We start from the raw sequence: 21,760 nt of genomic DNA on the forward strand, positions 1-21,760 counted from the left end.
GCTCTGTCTGTGCACACAACAAAAGATCAGCCACATACTGAAGCAGCGTGACATAAGGATATTCTAACTGCCAGGGTAAAAGACACTCGCCCTTATGTTTTGCAAACTGATGGGGACTGTTTTGGGCCCCTTGTGGCATAACTGTCCACATCAATTGTCGTCCCTGATAAATGAATGCAAACAGAAACTGGCTATCTGGGTGTAAAGGAATACTGAAGAAGGCATTGGCGAGGTCGATGACTGTGATAATAAATCTGCCCCCAGTAAATTTACCGGACATAAGGGAGAGATTACGAACTTAGCAGTAACTTCAGGGAAAGGTCCCACAGGGATGGGTTTTGTGAGAGTATATTTATTGGGTCTGCCATCTACTCTAGTTAAAACAAACTCTTGATCTGAAAATTGACATGGCGGGGCTTGGGAGAGAGATTCCCAGACATAGGGTTAAAAAGGGATATTGGAGTATGGGACTGGATTTGTGTAAGGGAGGAAGGCTGGAGCTGAAGTCTGGGCCACTGATAAGGAACCAGCTGCGTCCTTGTAACTGTGGGGGGGGGGGGGGAAGGGAAAGCTGAGATTGTAGCAGAAATCCCTGCAGCTACTGGTTTAACCTTTGCCCTCCCTGTTGATGCAGAGTGGGTTAAGTTCTGAAAACCTTTTTTTTTTTCCTTACTACTTTTAATGCATCATCTGGAGTGGAAGTCTCAATATCGGATCTGACTGACATTATTGCCTCTTTCAATTCAGATTTAAGGCCGGACATCAAAGCTACTACAAAAAGATATGTATAGGCTTTATTTTACAATGAGAATCCCAGATCTTTAAATACTACCATAACAAGCCCAGTGTTGTGAATTCTGTGGTCAAGCTCCCTCCTGTGGTCGTGAGTGGTACTTCGGCTGGTTCTGTCTATGAGCTTCCTCTGGTGGATGTGAGTGGGGCTGCGGCTTCTGAGTTTCCTTCCTCAGGTGACGAGGTTAAGTCGTTAGGTGCTGCTCTATTTAACTCCACCTAGTTCTTTGTTCCTGGCCTCCAGTCTATGTTCCAGTATTGGTCTTGCTCTCTCCTGGATCGTTCTTGTGGCCTGTCTGCCCTGCATAAGCTAAGTTTTGCTTGTGTTACTTTTGTTTGCTATATTTTCTGTCCAGCTTGCTATATTGGTTTTTCTTGCTTGCTGGAAGCTCTGAGACGCAGAGGGAGCACCTCCGTACCGTTAGTCGGTGCGGAGGGTCTTTTTGCCCCCTCTGCGTGGTTGTTTGTAGGTTTTTGTGCTGACCGCAAAGTTATCTTTCCTATCCTCGGTCTATTCAGTAAGTCGGGCCTCACTTTGCTAAAAATCTATTTCATCTCTGTGTTTGTATTTTCATCTTAACTCACAGTCATTATATGTGGGGGGCTGCCTTTTCCTTTGGGGAATTTCTCTGAGGCAAGGTAGGCTTATTTTTCTATCTTCAGGTCTAGCTAGTTTCTCAGGCTGTGCCGAGTTGCATAGGGAGCGTTAGGCGCAATCCACGGCTACCTCTAGTGTGGTATGATAGGATTAGGGATTGCGGTCAGCAGAGTTCCCACGTCTCAGAGCTCGTCCTATGTTAGTAACTATCAGGTCACTTTGTGTGCTCCTAACCACTAGGTCCATTGTGGTTCTGAATCACCTGTTCATAACAGTACTGGAGGCCCAAAGCACTAATGCTTCTCAATAGAGGGAAAAGAGAAGTTCGGAGATCATTTTTTTTTCTCTGTACTGTGTTTTGTCTTTCTTTTCCCCTAGACATTTGGGTGGTTCAGGACACAGGTGTAGTGATGGACATTAAAGATCTGTCTTCTTGTGTGGATCATCTCACTGCAAGAGTACAAAATATTCAAGACTTTGTGGTTCAGAATTCTATGTTAGAGCCAAGAATTCCTATTCCTGATTTGTTTTCTGGAGATAGAGCTAAGTTTCTGAGTTTTAAGAATAATTGTAAACTGTTTCTGGCCTTGAAACCCCGCTCCTCTGGTGACCCAGTTCAACAAGTTAAGATCATTATTTCTTTATTAAGTGGCGACCCTCAAGACTGGGCATTTTCCCTTGCGCCAGGAGATCCTGCATTATGTAATATTGATGCGTTTTTTCTGGCGCTCGGATTGCTGTATGATGAACCTAATTCAGTGGATCAGGCAGAGAAAAATTTGCTGGCTCTGTCTCAGGGTCAGGATGAGGTAGAGATATATTGTCAGAAGTTTAGGAAGTGGTCTGTGCTCACTCAATGGAATGAATGTACGCTGGCAGCAATTTTCAGAAAAGGTCTCTGAAGCCCTTAAGGATGTCATGGTGGGATTTCCTATGCCTGCTGGTCTGAATGAGTCTATGTCTTTGGCCATTCAGATCGGTCGATGCTTGCGTGAGCGTAAAACTGTGCACCATTTGGCGGTATTGTCTGAGCATGGACCTGAGCCTATGCAGTGCGATAGGACTTTGACCAGAGCTGAACGGCAAGAACACAGACGTCAGAATGGGCTGTGTTTTTACTGTGGTGATTCCACTCATGCTATCTCCGATTGTCCTTAGCGCACTAAGCGGTTCGCTAGGTCTGCCACCATTGGTACGGTACAGTCGAAATTTCTTTTGTCCGTTACTCTGATTTGCTCTTTGTCATCCTATTCTGTCATGGCATTTGTGGATTCAGGCGCTGCCCTGAATTTGATGGACTTGGAGTATGCTAGGCGCTGTGGGTTTTTCTTGGGGCCCTTGCAGTATCCTATTCCATTGAGAGGAATTGATGCTACGCCTTTGGCCAAGAATAAGCCTCAGTACTGGACCCAGCTGACCATGTGCATGGCTCCTGCGCATCAGGAGGATATTCGCTTTTTGGTGTTGCATAATCTGCATGATGTGGTCGTGTTGGGGTTGCCATGGCTACAAGTCCATAACCCAGTATTGGATTGGAAATCAATGTCTGTGTCCAGCTGGGGTTGTCAGGGGGTACATGGTGATGTTCCTTTTCTGTCTATTTCATCATCCACCCCTTCTGAGGTCCCAGAGTTCTTGTCGGATTACCGGGATGTATTTGATGAGCCCAAGTCCAGTGCCCTACCTCCGCATAGGGATTGTGATTGTGCTATCGATTTGATTCCTGGTAGTAAGTTTCCTAAAGGTCGACTGTTTAATTTGTCTGTGCCTGAGCACGCCGCTATGCGGAGTTACGTAAAGGAATCCTGGGAGAAGGGTCATATTCGCCCGTCGTCGTCGCCATTGGGAGCAGGGTTCTTTTTTGTGGCCAAGAAGGATGGTTCGCTGAGACCTTGTATTGATTACCGCCTTCTAAATAAAATCACGGTTAAATTTCAGTACCCCTTGCCGCTGCTGTCTGATTTGTTTGCTCGGATTAAGGGGGCTAGTTGGTTCACCAAGATAGATCTTCGTGGTGCGTATAATCTTGTGCGTATTGAACAGGGCGATGAATGGAAAACAGCATTTAATACGCCCGAGGGCCATTTTGAGTACCTGGTTATGCCATTCGGGCTTTCTAATGCTCCATCAGTGTTTCAGTCCTTTATGCATGACATCTTCCGAGAGTACCTGGATAAATTCCTGATTGTATACTTGGATGATATTTTGGTCTTCTCGGATGATTGGGAGTCTCACGTGAAGCAGGTCAGAATGGTGTTCCAGGTTCTGCGTGCAAATTCTTTGTTTGTGAAGGGATCAAAGTGTCTCTTTGGTGTTCAGAAGGTTTCATTTTTGGGGTTCATTTTTTCCCCTTCTACTATCGAGATGGACCCTGTTAAAGTTCAGGCCATTTATGATTGGACTCAGCCGACATCTCTGAAGAGTCTGCAAAAGTTCCTGGGCTTTGCTAATTTTTATCGTCGCTTCATCAATAATTTTTCTAGTATTGCTAAACCATTGACTGATTTGACCAAGAAGGGTGCTGATGTGGTCAATTGGTCTTCTGCTGCTGTGGAAGCTTTTCAAGAGTTGTAGCGTCGTTTTTCTTCTGCCCCTGTGTTGTGCCAACCAGATGTTTCGCTCCTGTTCCAGGTCGAGGTTGATGCTTCTGAGAGTGGAGCAGGGGCTGTTTTGTCGCAAAGAAGTTCTGATGGCTCGGTGATGAAACCATGCGCCTTCTTTTCCAGGAAGTTTTCGCCTGCTGAGCGTAATTATGATGTTGGCAATCGAGAGTTGCTGGCCATGAAGTGGGCATTCGAGGAGTGGCGTCATTGGCTTGAAGGAGCTAAGCATCGCGTGGTGGTCTTGACTGATCACAAGAACTTGACTTATCTCGAGTCTGCCAAACGGTTGAATCCTAGACAGGCTCGTTGGTCGCTGTTTTTCTCCCGTTTTGACTTTGTGGTTTCGTACCTTCCGGGCTCTAAAAATGTGAAGGCGGATGCCCTGTCTAGGAGTTTTGTGCCCGACTCTCCGGGTTTGTCTGAGCCGGCGGGTATTCTCAAAGAGGGGGTAATTTTGTCTGCCATCTCCCCTGATTTGCGGCGGGTGCTGCAAAAATTTCAGGCTAATAGACCTGACCGTTGCCCAGCGGAGAAACTGTTTGTCCCTGATAAATGGACGAGTAGAGTTATCTCTGAGGTTCATTGTTCGGTGTTGGCTGGTCATCCTGGAATCTTTGGTACCAGAGATTTGGTGGCTAGATCCTTTTGGTGGCCGTCTCTGTCGCGGGATGTGCGTTCGTTTGTGCAGTCCTGTGGGATTTGTGCTCGGGCTAAGCCCTGCTGTTCTCGTGCCAGTGGGTTGCTTTTGCCCTTGTCAGTCCCGAAGAGGCCTTGGACACATATCTCTATGGATTTTATTTCGGATCTCCCTGTCTCTCAAAAAATGTCGGTCATTTGGGTTGTTTGTGATCGCTTCTCTAAGATGGTCCATTTGGTACCCTTGTCTAAATTGCCTTCCTCCTCTGATTTGGTGCCATTGTTCTTCCAGCATGTGGTTCGTTTACATGGCATTCCGGAGAACATCGTTTCTGACAGAGGTTCCCAGTTTGTTTCGAGGTTTTGGCGAGCCTTTTGTGCTAGGATGGGCATTGATTTGTCTTTTTCCTCGGCTTTCCATCCTCAGACAAATGGCCAGACTGAACGAACCAATCAGACCTTGGAAACATATCTGAGATGTTTTGTTTCTGCCGATCAGGATGATTGGGTGTCCTTTTTGCCTTTGGCTGAGTTCGCCCTTAATAATCGGGCCAGCTCGGCTACTTTGGTTTCGCCGTTTTTCTGCAATTCTGGTTTCCATCCTCGTTTCTCTTCAGGGCAGGTTGAGTCTTCGGACTGTCCTGGTGTGGATACTGTGGTGGATAGATTGCAGCAGATTTGGACTCATGTGGTGGACAATTTGACATTGTCTTAGGAGAAGGCTCAACGTTTCGCTAACCGCAGGCGCTGTGTGGGTCCCCGACTTCGTGTTGGGGATTTGGTTTGGTTGTCATCTCGTTATATTCCTATGAAAGTTTCCTCTCCTAAGTTTAAGCCTCGTTTCATTGGTCCGTATAGGATTTCTGAGGTTCTTAATCCTGTGTCATTTCGTTTGACCCTTCCAGCTTCTTTTTCCATCCATAACGTATTCCATAGGTCATTGTTGCGGAGATACGTGGCACCTGTGGTTCCATCCGTTGATCCTCCTGCCCCGGTTTTGGTTGAGGGGGAGTTGGAGTTTATAGTGGAGAAGATTTTGGATTCTCGTATTTCGAGACGGAAACTCCAGTACCTGGTTAAGTGGAAGGGTTATGGTCAGGAAGATAATTCCTGGGTCTTTGCCTCTGATGTTCATGCTGCCGATCTGGTTCGTGCCTTTCATTTGGCTCATCCTGGTCGGCCTGGGGGCTCTGGTGAGGATTCGGTGACCCCTCCTCAAGGGGGGGGGGGTACTGTTGTGAATTCTGTGGTCAAGCTCCCTCCTGTGGTCGTGAGTGGTACTTCGGCTGGTTCTGTCTATGAGCTTCCTCTGGTGGATGTGAGTGGGGCTGCGGCTTCTGAGTTTCCTTCCTCAGGTGACGAGGTTAAGTCGTTAGGTGCTGCTCTATTTAACTCCACCTAGTTCTTTGTTCCTGGCCTCCAGTCTATGTTCCAGTATTGGTCTTGCTCTCTCCTGGATCGTTCTTGTGGCCTGTCTGCCCTGCATAAGCTAAGTTTTGCTTGTGTTACTTTTGTTTGCTATATTTTCTGTCCAGCTTGCTATATTGGTTTTTCTTGCTTGCTGGAAGCTCTGAGACGCAGAGGGAGCACCTCCGTACCGTTAGTCGGTGTGGAGGGTCTTTTTGCCCCCTCTGCGTGGTTGTTTGTAGGTTTTTGTGCTGACCGCAAAGCTATCTTTCCTATCCTCGGTCTATTCAGTAAGTCGGGCCTCACTTTGCTAAAATCTATTTCATCTGTGTTTGTATTTTCATCTTAACTCAGTCATTATGTGGGGGGCTGCCTTTTCCTTTGGGGAATTTCTCTGAGGCAAGGTAGGCTTATTTTTCTATCTTCAGGTCTAGCTAGTTTCTCAGGCTGTGCCGAGTTGCATAGGGAGCGTTAGGCGCAATCCACGGCTACCTCTAGTGTGGTATGATAGGATTAGGGATTGCGGTCAGCAGAGTTCCCACGTCTCAGAGCTCATCCTATGTTAGTAACTATCAGGTCACTTTGTGTGCTCCTAACCACTAGGTCCATTGTGGTTCTGAATCACCTGTTCATAACAGCCCAGTCTAGGATATATTGGTGCCTTGGGGTTATGGGGCATAGGGCTTACAGTCAAGAGTAGAGGCTTAATTTCCTGGGTAGGGACCATATTATCTAGCAGGGAGCCCCCCTGTTTCATATTATTTTTTTTATTTGTCTTTCTAACACATTACCCTCAATCACTTTCTCAGTTCCTTCTTGCACCACAAACATCCAGTATTATGTCATAGTAATAGACAACTTTCCTTTTTTCAACGTAACAAAAACAGATCCGAATTCACGTCCTCTGTTAATCCTTAATTTGCTATATATCAACCACTCAACTTGAAGCAGATGAATCTTTTACCAATCTTTCAATTACACTGATAACCAAACGATCTCTTACAAGTTTCCTTCTAAAACAAGACACCATATTTCACTTTAAACTTACAATAATTCTTTCTACTTCAATACAATATTGTACTATTGCACATACTACACAAGGATAGAAAATTCCGAGAGGACGCAGCAACTCGCCCCCTCCATACCAGAAACACAGAGATAAGAATTTACAACATTCCTCAAACCCAAAAGAAGAAAGGCACAGCGCAGCTGTTTGACCTACCCCTCCCATCGGATATTTTGGAAATCTACACGCAGAAACAGAATACAGCAGTTCTCAGACTTAATTAATTTCTACAAAACCTTCATCACACAATTCACATGCCAGAACACCTTAGAAAAACCAATGATTGAGAATATTTTCAATATTTTCCTGCATTCCTGATAGAGTTCTTTCCCCGTCTTAGGGCTAACCATATCAGATTCATCACACACACGGAAACTGATTCTACTTTAGAGCTAAATATCCTTACTTAGTCGTGCACAATACCAGAGCGGCCGTTTTAGTTTGTTTCACTAGGTTTACCTGTTACCTGTCCCCCTCTGGGACAACCCAAAAACGCGGTACTCAGCGAAAGGAGGAGGGCCGTCTCAAACTAACCCTCCGGATACCTCTAGAAATACACATATATATCTATATATTCCTGAGTTACGCATCCTACCCATCTTCGATCACCTCACCGCACCTGATTCTAACAGTGATCAGGAATTCAGGATATTTTGACCATAAAGAGAATTACATCACTGGTCAATCTGGGGTGTCCGTCCCTTATGAGGTACGGTTCGAGCACTGGGCTCCCAACGGAACTACACCTCTATATGATTCCACCCAAGAATCACCCCACCATCGGGGACAAACCTCAGATCCTCTTTGCAGCAACAAACACAGGAAAACCACACCAAACGGTCAGTCTGGACAGTATAACTGCCAACTTACCGTGGTTGTTGTGGGGGATGATCAGTCCCAATTTTCCAGTGCCTGTGTCCGGTCCGAGGGTCCTTTGTCTTGTTGTCCTCCGGGGGGCAGAGGCATTCCTGTTTGGGGCCCCACGTTTTCGGGCGCCAACTGTTGAGGGAGGATCTAAAGTGATCCTTCATGGTTAACTCAGTGATTTCCAAATTAATCTACAGGGCGTTGCCGGCAACTGAAAATGACCAGACGGAGACGGATGCCTCTGTTTGGGGGGGATCAAGCAGATCTCTGGGCCCCCGTTTATTGTCTGACTTTTCATAGTCATAGGAATTATACTTCAACCAATCAGCATAAGAACACGTTCACAGTTCTTAACCTATAAGAATGCAGGAACAGTCTGTACGTCAAAGTCTCGTAGAACAATGCACCCTCAGTCTCATGTCCTGGCAGATTGCAACAATCAAGGTCTCGTAACAGCTGTAAACTTTAGTCTAGTAACAAAATTTATATTCAAAACAACAAAATGGAGTCGAAAAGCACAAAATGGAAAATCCTTCTTAATTTGTTCCTTCACATATGTAGCCAGCCCCTGCCAGACTCATACCCTAAAAAGCTTTGCAAGGACTGTATAGCGGAAACCACACAGGGAGCGGCGGTATCTATAACGGACTTATGCGCCATTATTAGGGAGGAGTTAAAAGCTATGTCCCAGGGTAAGCCACACAAAAGTGAATCTAAAATGCCAATATCTTCATCCGATTCCGATAGTGGCCAACCAGTACTCTCAGAAGCCTCCCTATCATCATCATCCTCATCAGAAATCGAGGGTCGTTCATGTTTTCCCTTAGTGTGGACAATTTAGTGAAGTCAATAAGAGACACTATGGAGTGTGAGGAGTCAAAGGGCGCTCAAACAGGACATAATGTTTGCGGGTTTAGCCGAGAGGAAAAGGAGATCCTTTCCGGTAATCCCGGCAGTCAAAGCTTTAATAAAAAGAGAATGGGAGAAGCAGGATCAGAGAAGTTTTCTACCCTCTGCGTCAAAACGAAAATACCCGTTTAGTGACGATGAGCTACTTACGTGGACCAAAGTCCCTAAGGTGGACGCAGCTGTTGCCTCTACCTCTAGGCAGTCCACATTACCCGTAGAAGATGTGGGACTACGTTCTGACCCTCTTGATCGCAAAGCGGAGTCATCCCTAAAAAGGTCTTGGGAAGCAACTACAGGCATATTCAAACCGGCAGTAGCTAGTACGTGCACTGCTAGGTCAATGCTCATCTGGATTGACCAATTAGACCAACAAATTGAAAATAAAATCTCAAGGGAAAAATTGTGGGCGGCTATCCCCTAATCCGAGGGGCAGCAGCCTTTATGGTGGACGCATCTGCAGATTCTCTCCGCTTGGCAGCAAGGTCTGCAGGTCTCGTAAATAATGCCAGACGGGCGTTATGGATGGAAAGGGGACAGGCAGTCAAAACCCAAAATGTGCGCTATCCCATGTGAGGGTGAGTTTCTCTTTGGTAAATCCTTAGGGTATGTTTCCACGTGCAGTAAACGCTGCATGTTTGACGCTGCATAGAGTCGCACAGCGTCCAGATGTTACAGCATAGTGGAGGGGATTGAATGAAATCCCGTCTCCGTTATGCGTGGTAACACGCACGCGGCGGCCCTGCGACTCCGGACATGCGGCGCGTCTTTTAAGATCGCAGTATGTCCGTATATGTGTTGGGTGCGATGATACCGGATGTGTGCTATGAACACATCTGGCATCATCGCGTCCCAGAAGGGGGCGGAGCTTAGCGCGGAGCGGGTTTGCCGCTCCGACTAAACCGCCAGCCATCCTGAAGGTGGACACACATCCTTAGATGAAATGCTCAAAAAGGCAAAGGACAGGAATAAAGCTAAGAAGGCAAATGGAGAGGCCAACAAGTTTGGCCACTAAAGAGGAGAAACAGAGAGGTACCATGTTCAGAAGACCCAACCCACCAAAAGAAAACAAATACTGAAGATCCAATTACTCCAGTAGGGCGTAGATTAAAAATTTTATTTCATCAGTGGAAAAAAATAACTAGTTCGTGGATTTTAAATACAATCAGAGATGGAATAAAATTACAATTCATTCGTTTTCCCCACGAATCCTATATTATAACATCCCTTGACTCACCTATGCAACAAGAGGCCCTTGAGGTGGAAATTCAAACCCTATTATCTAAACAGGTTTTAGTCCGGGTTCCTGAGGGGCAGGAAGGTAGAGGATTCTATTCTCCCTTATTCCTGGTTTCCAAACCCGATGGTTCATTCAGAACAATCATAAACCTAAAAATACTCAATTCAATCATTCAAAATCATAAATTTAAAATGGAGTCTATCAGATCCACCATTGAACTCCTTTTTCCAAATTGCATGATGGGGGGCATTGATCTAAAAGCTGCTTACTACCATCTCCCTATCCATGACAGATACCAAAGATTCTTCAGGGTAGCGGGAACATTCGAAGACGAAATTCGTCATTTCCAGTATGCAGCTATGCCCTTTGGCCTCTCTACAGCGCCAAGGATCTTCACCAAGGTGATTCTAGAGGTGATGGCTTATCTTCGTCAAAAAGAGACCTTAGGCTACGTTCACAGTTGCGTTGTGCGCCGCTGCGTCGGCGACGCAACGCACAACGCAAATAAAAACGCACCAAAACGCACGCAAAAACACTGCGTTTTGCGACGCATGCGTCGTTTTTTGCCGAAATTTCGACTAAAAAAAAAATGCAACTTGTTGAGTTTTCTTTGCCCGACGCTTGCGGCAAAAAAACGCATGCGTCGCACAACGCATGTCCATGCGTCCCCCATGTTAAATATAGGGGCGCATGATGCATGCGTCGCCGCTGCGTTTCCCGACGCTGCGTCGGGAAACGCTAATGTGAACGTAGCCTTAATTGTGCCCTACCTGGATGACTTTTTGGTCATCGGAAATTCAGCTACCCAGTGTGCTGACCGCCTAGCTCACGCAGTTTCATCTTTACAGGAGCTGGGCTGGATCATCAATATCACGAAATCCAGACTTACTCCACTTCCCTCCAGGCGTTTTTGGGGTTCCATCTAGACTCCACAATCCAAAAGTGTCTTCTTCCTCAGGTAAAGATATCACTCATCAAACATAGAGTAACAGCTGTGATGGATAATCTGCGCATGTCCCTAAGGAAAGCAATGTCGTTACTGGGATCTCTTATTTCCTGTACCCCTGCAGTTCAATGGGCACAATGCCATACCCGGACACTGCAACATCAGATTCTCCAAGAGGAAAGACGACTACTTGGTCATCTAAATGCAAAAATAACTTTGTCCCAGGAAGTCCTGACTTCCTTAATGTGGTGGCTAGACAATAACCATTTGATGAATGGTGTTCCACTTGGAATTCCTTCAAAAAGGGAAAGATCTAGGTTTGTCTGTAAATTCGCTAAAAGTCCACGTATCAGCACTGGGGGCCCTCTATGGCTATAACGTTGCAGGAAATTGATGGGTGTCCCGATTTATCTCAGCCTGCGAACGAATAAATACCGTTAACATACCTAGAATTCCACCCTGGGATATAAATTTAGTTCTACACGCCCTAACAGACTCTGCTTGAACCAATAGACTCGTTACCCCTTAAACACCAATCACTCAAAACTGCCTTCTTGGTGGCACTGACTTCGGCCAGAAGAGTCGGTGACATCCAAGCTCTTTCCATGGATCCACCTTTCCTGCTGACGTTCCAGGATAAGTTGATTCTTAAACCAGACCCCTCCTACCTTCCCAAGGTAGCAAATAAAGTTCATAGATCACAAGAAATACTCCTACCCACCTTTTTTTACTAATCCCTCCACTCCTGAGGAACACAGGTATCACACTGTAGATGTTAGGAGAGTAGTATTAAAATACATTGAAAGGACCAGGAGCTGGCGACAGTGTAGGGCTCTGTTCACATCCTTCCAGGGTCGCAAGAAGGGTCATGGAGTCACTATACCCGAGCTATGGCATCCTCCTGGGCCGAAAGAGGAGACGTCCCAATTGAAACTATATGTAAGGCGGCAACTTGGTCAGATCCTTCTACCTTCTATAACCACTATAGGCTTGACCTGTCGTCAACTTCTGACTTTGGCAGGACTGTCCTCAGCACGGTGGTCCCTCCCTAGGTGATGGTCTCTGGAAAATCTCCAGTAGGGTGCTATTGTGGCGAAGAGCAAAAAGCCGGATTACTTACCGGTAATGCTCTTTTAATGAGTCCACGACGGCACCCTCTCACATCCCTCCCTAGGTTAATACAGTGTGCACTAATAAGTATAAAATTTTCACCAAATATAGAGGTAATAAGTTTGAACATAAAATAATGGTATTTGCCTAACACTGGCGGTCCTCCGAGTACTCTGAAATCAAAACAGAGGAGGAGAGGAGGACCACCCCCTTTATTTTCTGTAGGTTTCCTGTTCCTGTGGGGCAGATCCCTCTCTCCAGTAGGGTGCTGTCATGGATTCACTAAAAGAGCACTACCGGTAAGTAATCCGGCTTTTCGCTCCCCTTCTTCCCAGAGCCATAACTTTTTTTTTTTTATTTTCCCGTCAATATGGATATGTGAGGGCTTATTTTTTGCAGGACGAGTTGTACTTTTGAACGACGCCATTGGTTTTACCATGTCGTGTACTAGAAAACGGGAACAAATTCAAAGTGTGGTGAAATTGCAAAAAACATGGAATCCCATACTTTTTTTTTGTTTGGCTTTTTTGCTAAGTTCACTAAATACTAAAACTTACCTGCCATTATGATTCTGACTCTGCGTCAGTGAGCACGTTTGCGCCCCAAAATTATGGGATTCACAAATTCCACAATATTGTTGCCCCTAGAGGTCCCAGTCGCGAGATATTATTGTCATGTTTCCGATCACAATGTTGCCTTTCTATAGAGAGGAAACGTGGCATGGATAGCATCATCCATCTGACAGTTATTAACTTGAAACCTATGACTATCATATCTATGGCGTTCATAAAGACCCCAATTCTTAATCTCTGAATGGAGGACAAAAGATTTTAAAGTGATTGCTTGCTTCTTTTTCAAAGCTGATGCTGGAGGTGATAGATTATCTCTACTGGCCATAAATCTGTCATATCCCCAAACGCCTATGTCAGCTTTGCCTGGTCTGTGATCCATGAGAACTTTAATTACATGTTCACAGCATGGGGGGTTCCTTGCGCCGGGGTCATCTGGAGGTCATGTAGAGTTTAATAGAGGGCTAGCCTTGCTTCAGTATTCACTATTATAACTATGAGAACTTGATAAATATATATATTGTTTATAACAATATATACCAAGGAAGAAAACCTGAAAACAAATGGATTACCTGTGCAGCCATCGAAGAATGATAAGAAAAACGGATTGCAAATGTATGCGGTTTACTCACCAACGCGTTTCGAGTTTATAAGTTCTTCATCCGGACAATGCATGTCCTTTAATAATTTTATGCTCGGATAAGACCCTGTTGCGCTTTTTGTCCTTTCCAGTTTTTCTCCTAATATATATTTATCCCGTTAGTCACGGCCAGCCCCGCAATAACAAACGGAAACTGGCTGCCACCGAGAATCATTTACACCGGTCCATTGGACGCCCGTCACAGGCAGCATATGGCTTCAAGACTGCAGTTTATAGAGCAAGAGGAACAGAGCTATTACATTTTATGTATTTAATCCAAAAGGCCGGCAGTGTTTATAAAAAGTACACAAGAATGACGTAAAATGGACAGAAGAAATGTAAACCTGATGTCATGGAAATGGTGCAGATCTTGGTGGAGGCAGATTCTCCGATGGGCCACAGTGAACTATGTCCACCAGGACTGACCCTGACTTATCCGAGACGTCGCGCTCACATATCTCTACTCTGTGACCTCAGATTGGGGCGAGATCCCCGATTTTCAGATTGTCTGCCCCTCTGGAGGTCCCAGGTGGGAGATATTAATGCCATATTTCCCATGGTGACTTTAGCTTTCGATACATAGGAAACATGCCGTATATAAAGTTATCCATCTGTCCGATATTAATTTGGAGGTGATGCGCAGGCTGCCCAGTTAGTAAATGGTTGCGTTTTGCACTCTTACAATGCTGGAAATGCCTCCTGTAACTGTAGGACCTACCTCGTACAAAAAAATAGTATTCATAAATGCAAGCCGGCCCCAGAAAGTCTGATGCTCTCAACCAAGGATTGAAGTCCCCCCCCCCCCCCCCAAGCCTCTGGTACACACGGAGCCCAAACTTGTGTCTGCTCCTCAGCAGATAAGTGAAGTGGCCGGAGCGGAAGGATTGGAATGACGTGTGAGCTCTTGTTTCCTTCAGTCCATATGTAAGCCATGCTTCAATCCCTCTGGGCAGAGGCACTGCTGCTAAAATCCTTCAGGTGCTAAAATCCTTCCGGTGCTGGGTATGGGAGCTGCTGCTTAAAATCCCATGTGACTTGCCTTATTATTGCTCATTAGGAAATGGTCTCCTTTAGATGTTTCCTGGCGTCTGGCTTCTTCCTCGGCCCAGACACCCAGTCACTTGTCGCTGTGGAGCGGATATATACAGCAACTGATCATTTGAGATCCTTTTCTGCAGGGAATATTGGATCATCTGGACAATCTGAGCTCTCATCAGACTCGCAAACTCTTCCAGATCTTGTGTGTGCTGGGATCCAGCCCTGAAGGAGCCCATATCCAGGTACCGGCACCAGGAACTGCGTAGGCACCCTATGTGATGTGTGGGCGGTATATAGAGGGTAAATGTATGGATCCGATGTGGGTGGTATATAGCGGGTCCACATATTAACCCTGTCTGGCTGGTATATAGCAGTTCCCTTCATTAACCTTGTGTGGGTGGTATATAGCGGGTCCGTTTATTAAACCTGTGTAGCTGGTATGTATATTAACCCTGTGTGTGTGTGGGGGGGGGGGGTATTTAGCGGATTCGTATATTAACCTTGTGTGGGTGGTATATAGCTGGTCTGTACATTAACCCTGTGCGGGTGGTTTATAGCTGGTCCGTACATTAACCTTGTGCGGGTGGTATATAGCTGGTCTGTACATTAACCCTGTGCGGGTTGTATATAGCTGGTCTGTACATTAACCCTGTGCGGGTGGTATATAGCTGGTCCGTACATTAACCCTGTGCGGGTGGTATATAGCTGGTCTGTACATTAACCCTGTGTGGGTGGTGTATAGCTGGTCCGTACATTAACCCTGTGCGGGTTGTATATAGCTGGTCCGTACATTAACCCTGTGTGGTTGGTATGTAGCTGGTCCGTACAGTAACCCTGTGTGGTTGGTATATAGCTGGTCCGTACATTAACCCTGTGCGGGTGGTATATGGCTGGTCCTTACACTAACCCTGTGCGGTTGGTATATAGCTGGTCCATACATTAACCCTGTGCGGGTGGTATATAGCTGGTCCTTACACTAACCCTGTGTGGTTGGTATATAGCTGGTCCTTACACTAACCCTGCGTGGTTGGTATATAGCTGGTCCGTACAGTAACCCTGTGCGGGTGGTATATAGCTGGTCCGTACATTAACCCTGTGTGGTTGGTATATAGCTGGTCTGTACATTAACCCTGTGTGGTTGGTATATAGCTGGTCCGTACATTAACCCTGTGTGGGTGGTGTATAGCTGGTCCGTACATTAACCCTGTGTGGGTGGTGTATAGCTGGTCCGTACATTAACCCTGTGTGGGTGGTGTATAGCTGGTCCGTACATTAACCCTGTGTGGGTGGTGTATAGCTGGTCCGTACATTAAACCTGTGTGGTTGGTATATAGCTGGTCTGTACATTAACCCTGTGTGGGTGGTGTATAGCTGGTCCGTACATTAACCCTGTGTGGGTGGTGTATAGCTGGTCCGTACATTAACCCTGTGTGGGTGGTGTATAGCTGGTCCGTACATTAAACCTGTGTGGTTGGTATATAGCTGGTCTGTACATTAACCCTGTGTGGGTGGTGTATAGCTGGTCCGTACATTAACCCTGTGTGGGTGGTGTATAGCTGGTCCGTACATTAAACCTGTGTGGTTGGTATATAGCTGGTCTGTACATTAACCCTGTGTGGGTGGTATATGGCTTGTCTGTACGTTAACCCTGTGTGTGGTGCACGGGCGGTATTATTGCAGGTACATGGGGCATGTATGTACTCCATCTATAGACTGATCTGCCCATTAACCCTATGTGAGCCGGAGATGTGCACATGACGTGTATGGATGATGGACGTGATGTTTGGTGCCTGAGGTGTTGCTGGCTCACGCGTCTCTCTCTGGTCATTCTGTTTCAGGACGAGCTGCACATGGTGATAAGGAAGCAGCTCTCCAGCACGGCCCTGAAGTACAAGCGCATTGGGGTGATCGGGGCTGTGAGGATGGTGGGATGCATAGCCGCACAGGACAGGTCTGTTGCTGCTGTGCATCAGGTGCAGCGGTGCCTGAGCTTCTTGATATTTAAATTATTTGTATCTCTAGAGAGAAGTTGTTGCCCAGAAGTTCAGACACGATAAGTCCCAGTGTGTGCCGCCAGGTGAGTCCCAGTGTGTGCCGCCAGGTGAGTCCCAGTGTGTGCCGCCCTCGGGGCAAGTCCCAGTGTGTGCCGCCGCCGGGGCGAGTCCCAGTGTGTGCCACCAACAGGTGAGTCCCAGTGTGTGCCGCCGCCAGGTGAGTCCCAGTGTGTGCCACCAACAGGTGAGTCCCAGTGTGTGCCGCCGCCAGGTGAGTCCCAGTGTGTGCCGCCGCCAGGTGAGTCCCAGTGTGTGCCGCCGCCAGGTGAGTCCCAGTGTGTGCCGCCGCCAGGTGAGTCCCAGTGTGTGCCGCCGCCAGGTGAGTCCCTGTGTGTGCCGCCGCCAGGTGAGTCCCTGTGTGTGCCGCCGCCAGGTGAGTCCCTGTGTGTGCCGCCGCCAGGTGAGTCCCTGTGTGTGCCGCCGCCGGGGTGAGTCCCTGTGTGTGCCGCCGCCAGGCGAGTCCCTGTGTGTGCCGCGGCCGGGGCGAGTCCCTGTGTGTGCGTTGGCCGGGGCGAGTCCCTGTGTGTGCGGCGGCCGGGGCGAGTCCCTGTGTGTGCTGCCGCCGGGGCGAGTCCCAGTGTGTGTCGCCGCCGGGGCGAGTCCCAGTGTGTGCCTGTAGTCTATATCCTCTGTTTGTATACAGGTTACATCTCTGCTGGCTCTGGCCCGGTCTTGCTGTGAGCAGTCGCCGCTGTCTGCCGCTTTCCTTTATGATGAGCTGGCTGATCTGGTCCAGAAGAGGAGTTTGGCGTTTGAGGTCATGGTAAGGCTCGTCCTCCGTCCTCTCTGGAAATGCTCTGCACTTTCTGTGTGAAGAGGCTGCTCTGCAGTGCAGTGGCTCCTCCCCCGGTATCTGTTGTGTTGTGGCTCCTCCCCCGGTATCTGTTGTGCTGTGGCTCCTCCCCGGTATCTGTTGTGCTGTGGCTCCTCCCCCGGTATCTGTTGTGCTGTGGCTCCTCCCCCAGTATCTGTTGTGCTGTGGCTCCTCCCCCGGTATCTGTTGTGCTGTGGCTCCTCCCCCGTATCTGTTGTGCAGTGGCTCCTCCCCCGGTATCTGTTGTGCTGTGGCTCCTCCCCGGTATCTGTTGTGCTGTGGCTCCTCCCCCGGTATCTGTTGTGCTGTGGCTCCTCCCCCGGTATCTGTTGTGCAGTGGCTCCTCCCCCGGTATCTGTTGTGCTGTGGCTCCTCCCCCGTATCTGTTGTGCAGTGGCTCCTCCCCCGGTATCTGTTGTGCTGTGGCTCCTCCCCCGTATCTGTTGTGCAGTGGCTCCTCCCCCGGTATCTGTTGTGCAGTGGCTCCTCCCCCGGTATCTGTTGTGCTGTGGCTCCTCCCCCGTATCTGTTGTGCAGTGGCTCCTCCCCCGGTATCTGTTGTGCTGTGGCTCCTCCCCCGTATCTGTTGTGCAGTGGCTCCTCCCCCGGTATCTGTTGTGCAGTGGCTCCTCCCCCGGTATCTGTTGTGCTGTGGCTCCTCCCCGGTATCTGTTGTGCTGTGGCTCCTCCCCCGGTATCTGTTGTGCTGTGGCTCCTCCCCCGGTATCTGTTGTGCTGTGGCTCCTCCCCGGTATCTGTTGTGCTGTGGCTCCTCCCCCGGTATCTGTTGTGCTGTGGCTCCTCCCCCGGTATCTGTTGTGCTGTGGCTCCTCCCCCGGTATCTGTTGTGCTGTGGCTCCTCCCCCGGTATCTGTTGTGCTGTGGCTCCTCCCCCGGTATCTGTTGTGCTGTGGCTCCTCCCCCGGTATCTGTTGTGCTGTGGCTCCTCCCCCGGTATCTGTTGTGCTGTGGCTCCTCCCCCGGTATCTGTTGTGCTGTGGCTCCTCCCCCGGTATCTGTTGTGCTGTGGCTCCTCCCCCGGTATCTGTTGTGCTGTGGTCCTCCAACGGTATCTGTTGTGCAGTGGATCCTCCCCCGGTATCTGTTGTGCAGTGGATCCTCCCCCGGTATCTGTTGTGCACTGGATCCTCCCCCGGTATCTGTTGTGCAGTGGATCCTCCCCCGGTATCTGTTGTGCAGTGGATCCTCCCCCGGTATCTGTTGTGCAGTGGATCCTCCCCCGGTATCTGTTGTGCAGTGGATCCTCCCCCGGTATCTGTTGTGCAGTGGATCCTCCCCCGGTATCTGTTGTGCACTGGATCCTCCCCCGGTATCTGTTGTGCAGTGGATCCTCCCCCGGTATCTGTTGTGCAGTGGATCCTCCCCCGGTATCTGTTGTGCAGTGGATCCTCCCCCGGTATCTGTTGCGCAGTGGATCCTCCCCCGGTATCTGTTGCGCAGTGGCTCCTCCCCCGGTATCTGTTGTGCTGTGGCTCCTCCCCCGGTATCTGTTGTGCTGTGGCTCCTCCCCCGGTATCTGTTGTGCTGTGGCTCCTCCCCCGGTATCTGTTGTGCAGTGGATCCTCCCCCGGTATCTGTTGTGCAGTGGCTCCTCCCCCGGTATCTGTTGTGCTGTGGCTCCTCCCCCGGTATCTGTTGTGCAGTGGATCCTCCCCCGGTATCTGTTGTGCTGTGGCTCCTCCCCCGGTATCTGTTGTGCTGTGGATCCTCCCCCGGTATCTGTTGTGCAGTGGATCCGCCCCCGGTATCTGTTGCGCAGTGGATCCTCCCCCGGTATCTGTTGTGCAGTGGATCCTCCCCCGGTATCTGTTGTGCAGTGGATCCTCCCCCGGTATCTGTTGTGCTGTGGCTCCTCCCCCGGTATCTGTTGTGCTGTGGCTCCTCCCCCGGTATCTGTTGTGCTGTGGATCCTCCCCCGGTATCTGTTGTGCAGTGGATCCGCCCCCGGTATCTGTTGTGCAGTGGCTCCTCCCCCGGTATCTGTTGTGCAGTGGATCCTCCCCCGGTATCTGTTGTGCAGTGGCTCCTCCCCCGGTATCTGTTGTGCTGTGGCTCCTCCCCCGGTATCTGTTGTGCTGTGGCTCCTCCCCCGGTATCTGTTGTGCTGTGGCTCCTCCCCCGGTATCTGTTGTGCTGTGGCTCCTCCCCCGGTATCTGTTGTGCAGTGGATCCGCCCCCGGTATCTGTTGCGCAGTGGATCCTCCCCCGGTATCTGTTGTGCAGTGGATCCTCCCCCGGTATCTGTTGTGCAGTGGATCCTCCCCCGGTATCTGTTGTGCACTGGATCCTCCCCCGGTATCTGTTGTGCAGTGAATCCTCCCCCGGTATCTGTTGTGCTGTGGATCCTCCCCCGGTATCTGTTGTGCTGTGGATCCTCCCCCGGTATCTGTTGTGCTGTGGATCCTCCCCCGGTATCTGTTGTGCAGTGGATCCGCCCCCGGTATCTGTTGCGCAGTGGATCCTCCCCCGGTATCTGTTGCGCAGTGGATCCTCCCCCGGTATCTGTTGTGCAGTGGCTCCTCCCCCGGTATCTGTTGTGCAGTGGCTCCTCCCCCAGTGCCTGCCCATGCACTGACACCTCTCCCGCTGCAGGCCATTAGATAGCAGTGTCTGTGCTCTAATGTGTGCACTGGTCCTGTGGCAGCAGAGAGCGGTGGATCTATGGCGCTCTGAAAGGCCGCTGATCCCTGCTGCTAGAACAGACATTGCGGCTTCTCTGGGGTGGCGGCGACTCCTGCGCGTTCTCTGGGGCGGCAGCAGCAACTCCTGCGCGTTTTCTGGGGCGCAGGCGACTCCTGCGCGTTCTCTGGGGTGGTGGCGGCAGCGACTCCTGCGCGTTCTCTGGGGCGGTGGCGACTCCTGCGCATTCTCTGGGGCGGAGGCGACTCCTGCGCGTTCTCTGTGGTGGTGACCCCTGCGCGTTCTCTGGGGCGGCAGCAGCAACCCCTGCGCGTTTTCTGGGGCGGCGGCGGCGACTCCTGCGCGTTCTCTGGGGTGGTAGCGGCGACCCCTGTGCGTTCTCTGGGGCGGCGACGACTCCTGCGCGTTCTCTGGGGCGGCAGCAGCAACCCTGTGCGTTCTCTGGGGTGGTGGCGGCGACCCCTGTGCGTTCTCTGGGGCAGCGGTGGCAGCGACTCCTGCGCGTTCTCTGGGGCGGCGACGACTCCTGCGCGTTCTCTGGGGCGGCAGCAGCAACCCTGTGCGTTCTCTGGGGTGGTGGCGGCGACTCCTGCGCGTTCTCTGGGACGGCGGTGGCAGCGACTCCTGCGCGTTCTCTGGGGCGGCGGTGGCAGCGACTCCTGCGTGTTCTCTGGGGCGGCGACGACTCCTGCACGTTCTCTGGGGCAGCAGCAGCAACCCTTGCGCGTTTTCTGGGGCAGCGGCGACTCCTGCGCGTTCTCTGGGGTGGTGGCGGCTACCCCTGTGCGTTCTCTGGGGCGGTGGTGGCAGCGACTCCTGCGCGTTCTCTGGGGCGGCAGCAGCAACCCCTGTGTGTTCTCTGGGGTGGTGGCGGCGACCCCTGTGCGTTCTCTGGGACGGCGGTGGCAGCGACTCCTGCGCGTTCTCTGGGGCGGCGGTGGCAGCGACTCCTGCGTGTTCTCTGGGGCGGCGACGACTCCTGCACGTTCTCTGGGGCAGCAGCAGCAACCCTTGCGCGTTTTCTGGGGCAGCGGCGACTCCTGCGCGTTCTCTGGGGTGGTGGCGGCTACCCCTGTGCGTTCTCTGGGGCGGTGGTGGCAGCGACTCCTGCGCGTTCTCTGGGGCGGCAGCAGCAACCCCTGTGTGTTCTCTGGGGTGGCGGCGGCGGCGGCTCCTGCGCGTTCTCTGTGGCGGTGACCCCTGCTCGTTCTCTGGGGTGGCGGCGGCGGCGACCCCTGCTCGTTCTCTGGGGTGGCGGCGGCGGCGACCCCTGCGCCTCCTATAGGGTGGGGGCGATGATCCCTGCGCGTCCTGTCGAGCGCTGATTGTTTGCCTGATCTCATCTGCCGCAGGAACATGTGAGGAAGACTGTGGTGGAGGATTTCCAGGACGATTATGTGGTGGATCTGGAGCCAACAATTGAGGGGTGAGTCCATTGAGTCTCCATCTTTTCTCCTGCTCTGCCTAGAGATCTTCACCACTAATGATCCCACAAGGGGCTCGTGTGACCGGTCACGGACTGAGGGTCCATGCCGAGTCTGTGGTTCCCTTCAGTTCTTGCTCCGTGGTCTGCTGGCGTGTTATTGCATGGACTCCTGCAGGGGCCGCATCCCCAGTGTCCATTATATGGCCCGGCCTCGCTGTGCGTCATGGCGCCAGACTACTAGTGCTGGGGCACCAGGGTATGTTAGGCTAAGGACTGCCAGCTATTTGCCAATCAGCCATTATGGACTATTTGGCAAATGGCCAAGAGGACAGTAATAGAGGTAAAGTTAAATGAGACGAATTAATTAAAAATATGTAATTTATTAAT

General features: G+C 50.1%; 1 protein-coding gene across 1 annotated transcript in view; it reads left to right on the forward strand.

Moving 5' to 3' along the window:
* FANCD2 (FA complementation group D2) overlaps window positions 1–21,760 on the forward strand; it is a 157,796-nt gene that overhangs the window by 53,265 nt on the left and 82,771 nt on the right. The window contains exons 17-21 of the mRNA XM_069735956.1: window positions 14,559–14,660; window positions 16,257–16,369; window positions 16,441–16,495; window positions 17,116–17,235; window positions 21,300–21,373. Of these exons, the coding sequence (XP_069592057.1) occupies window positions 14,559–14,660; window positions 16,257–16,369; window positions 16,441–16,495; window positions 17,116–17,235; window positions 21,300–21,373 (464 nt within the window). The remainder of the gene's footprint in view (window positions 1–14,558; window positions 14,661–16,256; window positions 16,370–16,440; window positions 16,496–17,115; window positions 17,236–21,299; window positions 21,374–21,760) is intronic.

The sequence above is a fragment of the Ranitomeya imitator genome, chromosome 8 (assembly GCF_032444005.1).
Source record: "Ranitomeya imitator isolate aRanImi1 chromosome 8, aRanImi1.pri, whole genome shotgun sequence".
Classification (NCBI taxonomy): domain Eukaryota; kingdom Metazoa; phylum Chordata; class Amphibia; order Anura; family Dendrobatidae; genus Ranitomeya; species Ranitomeya imitator.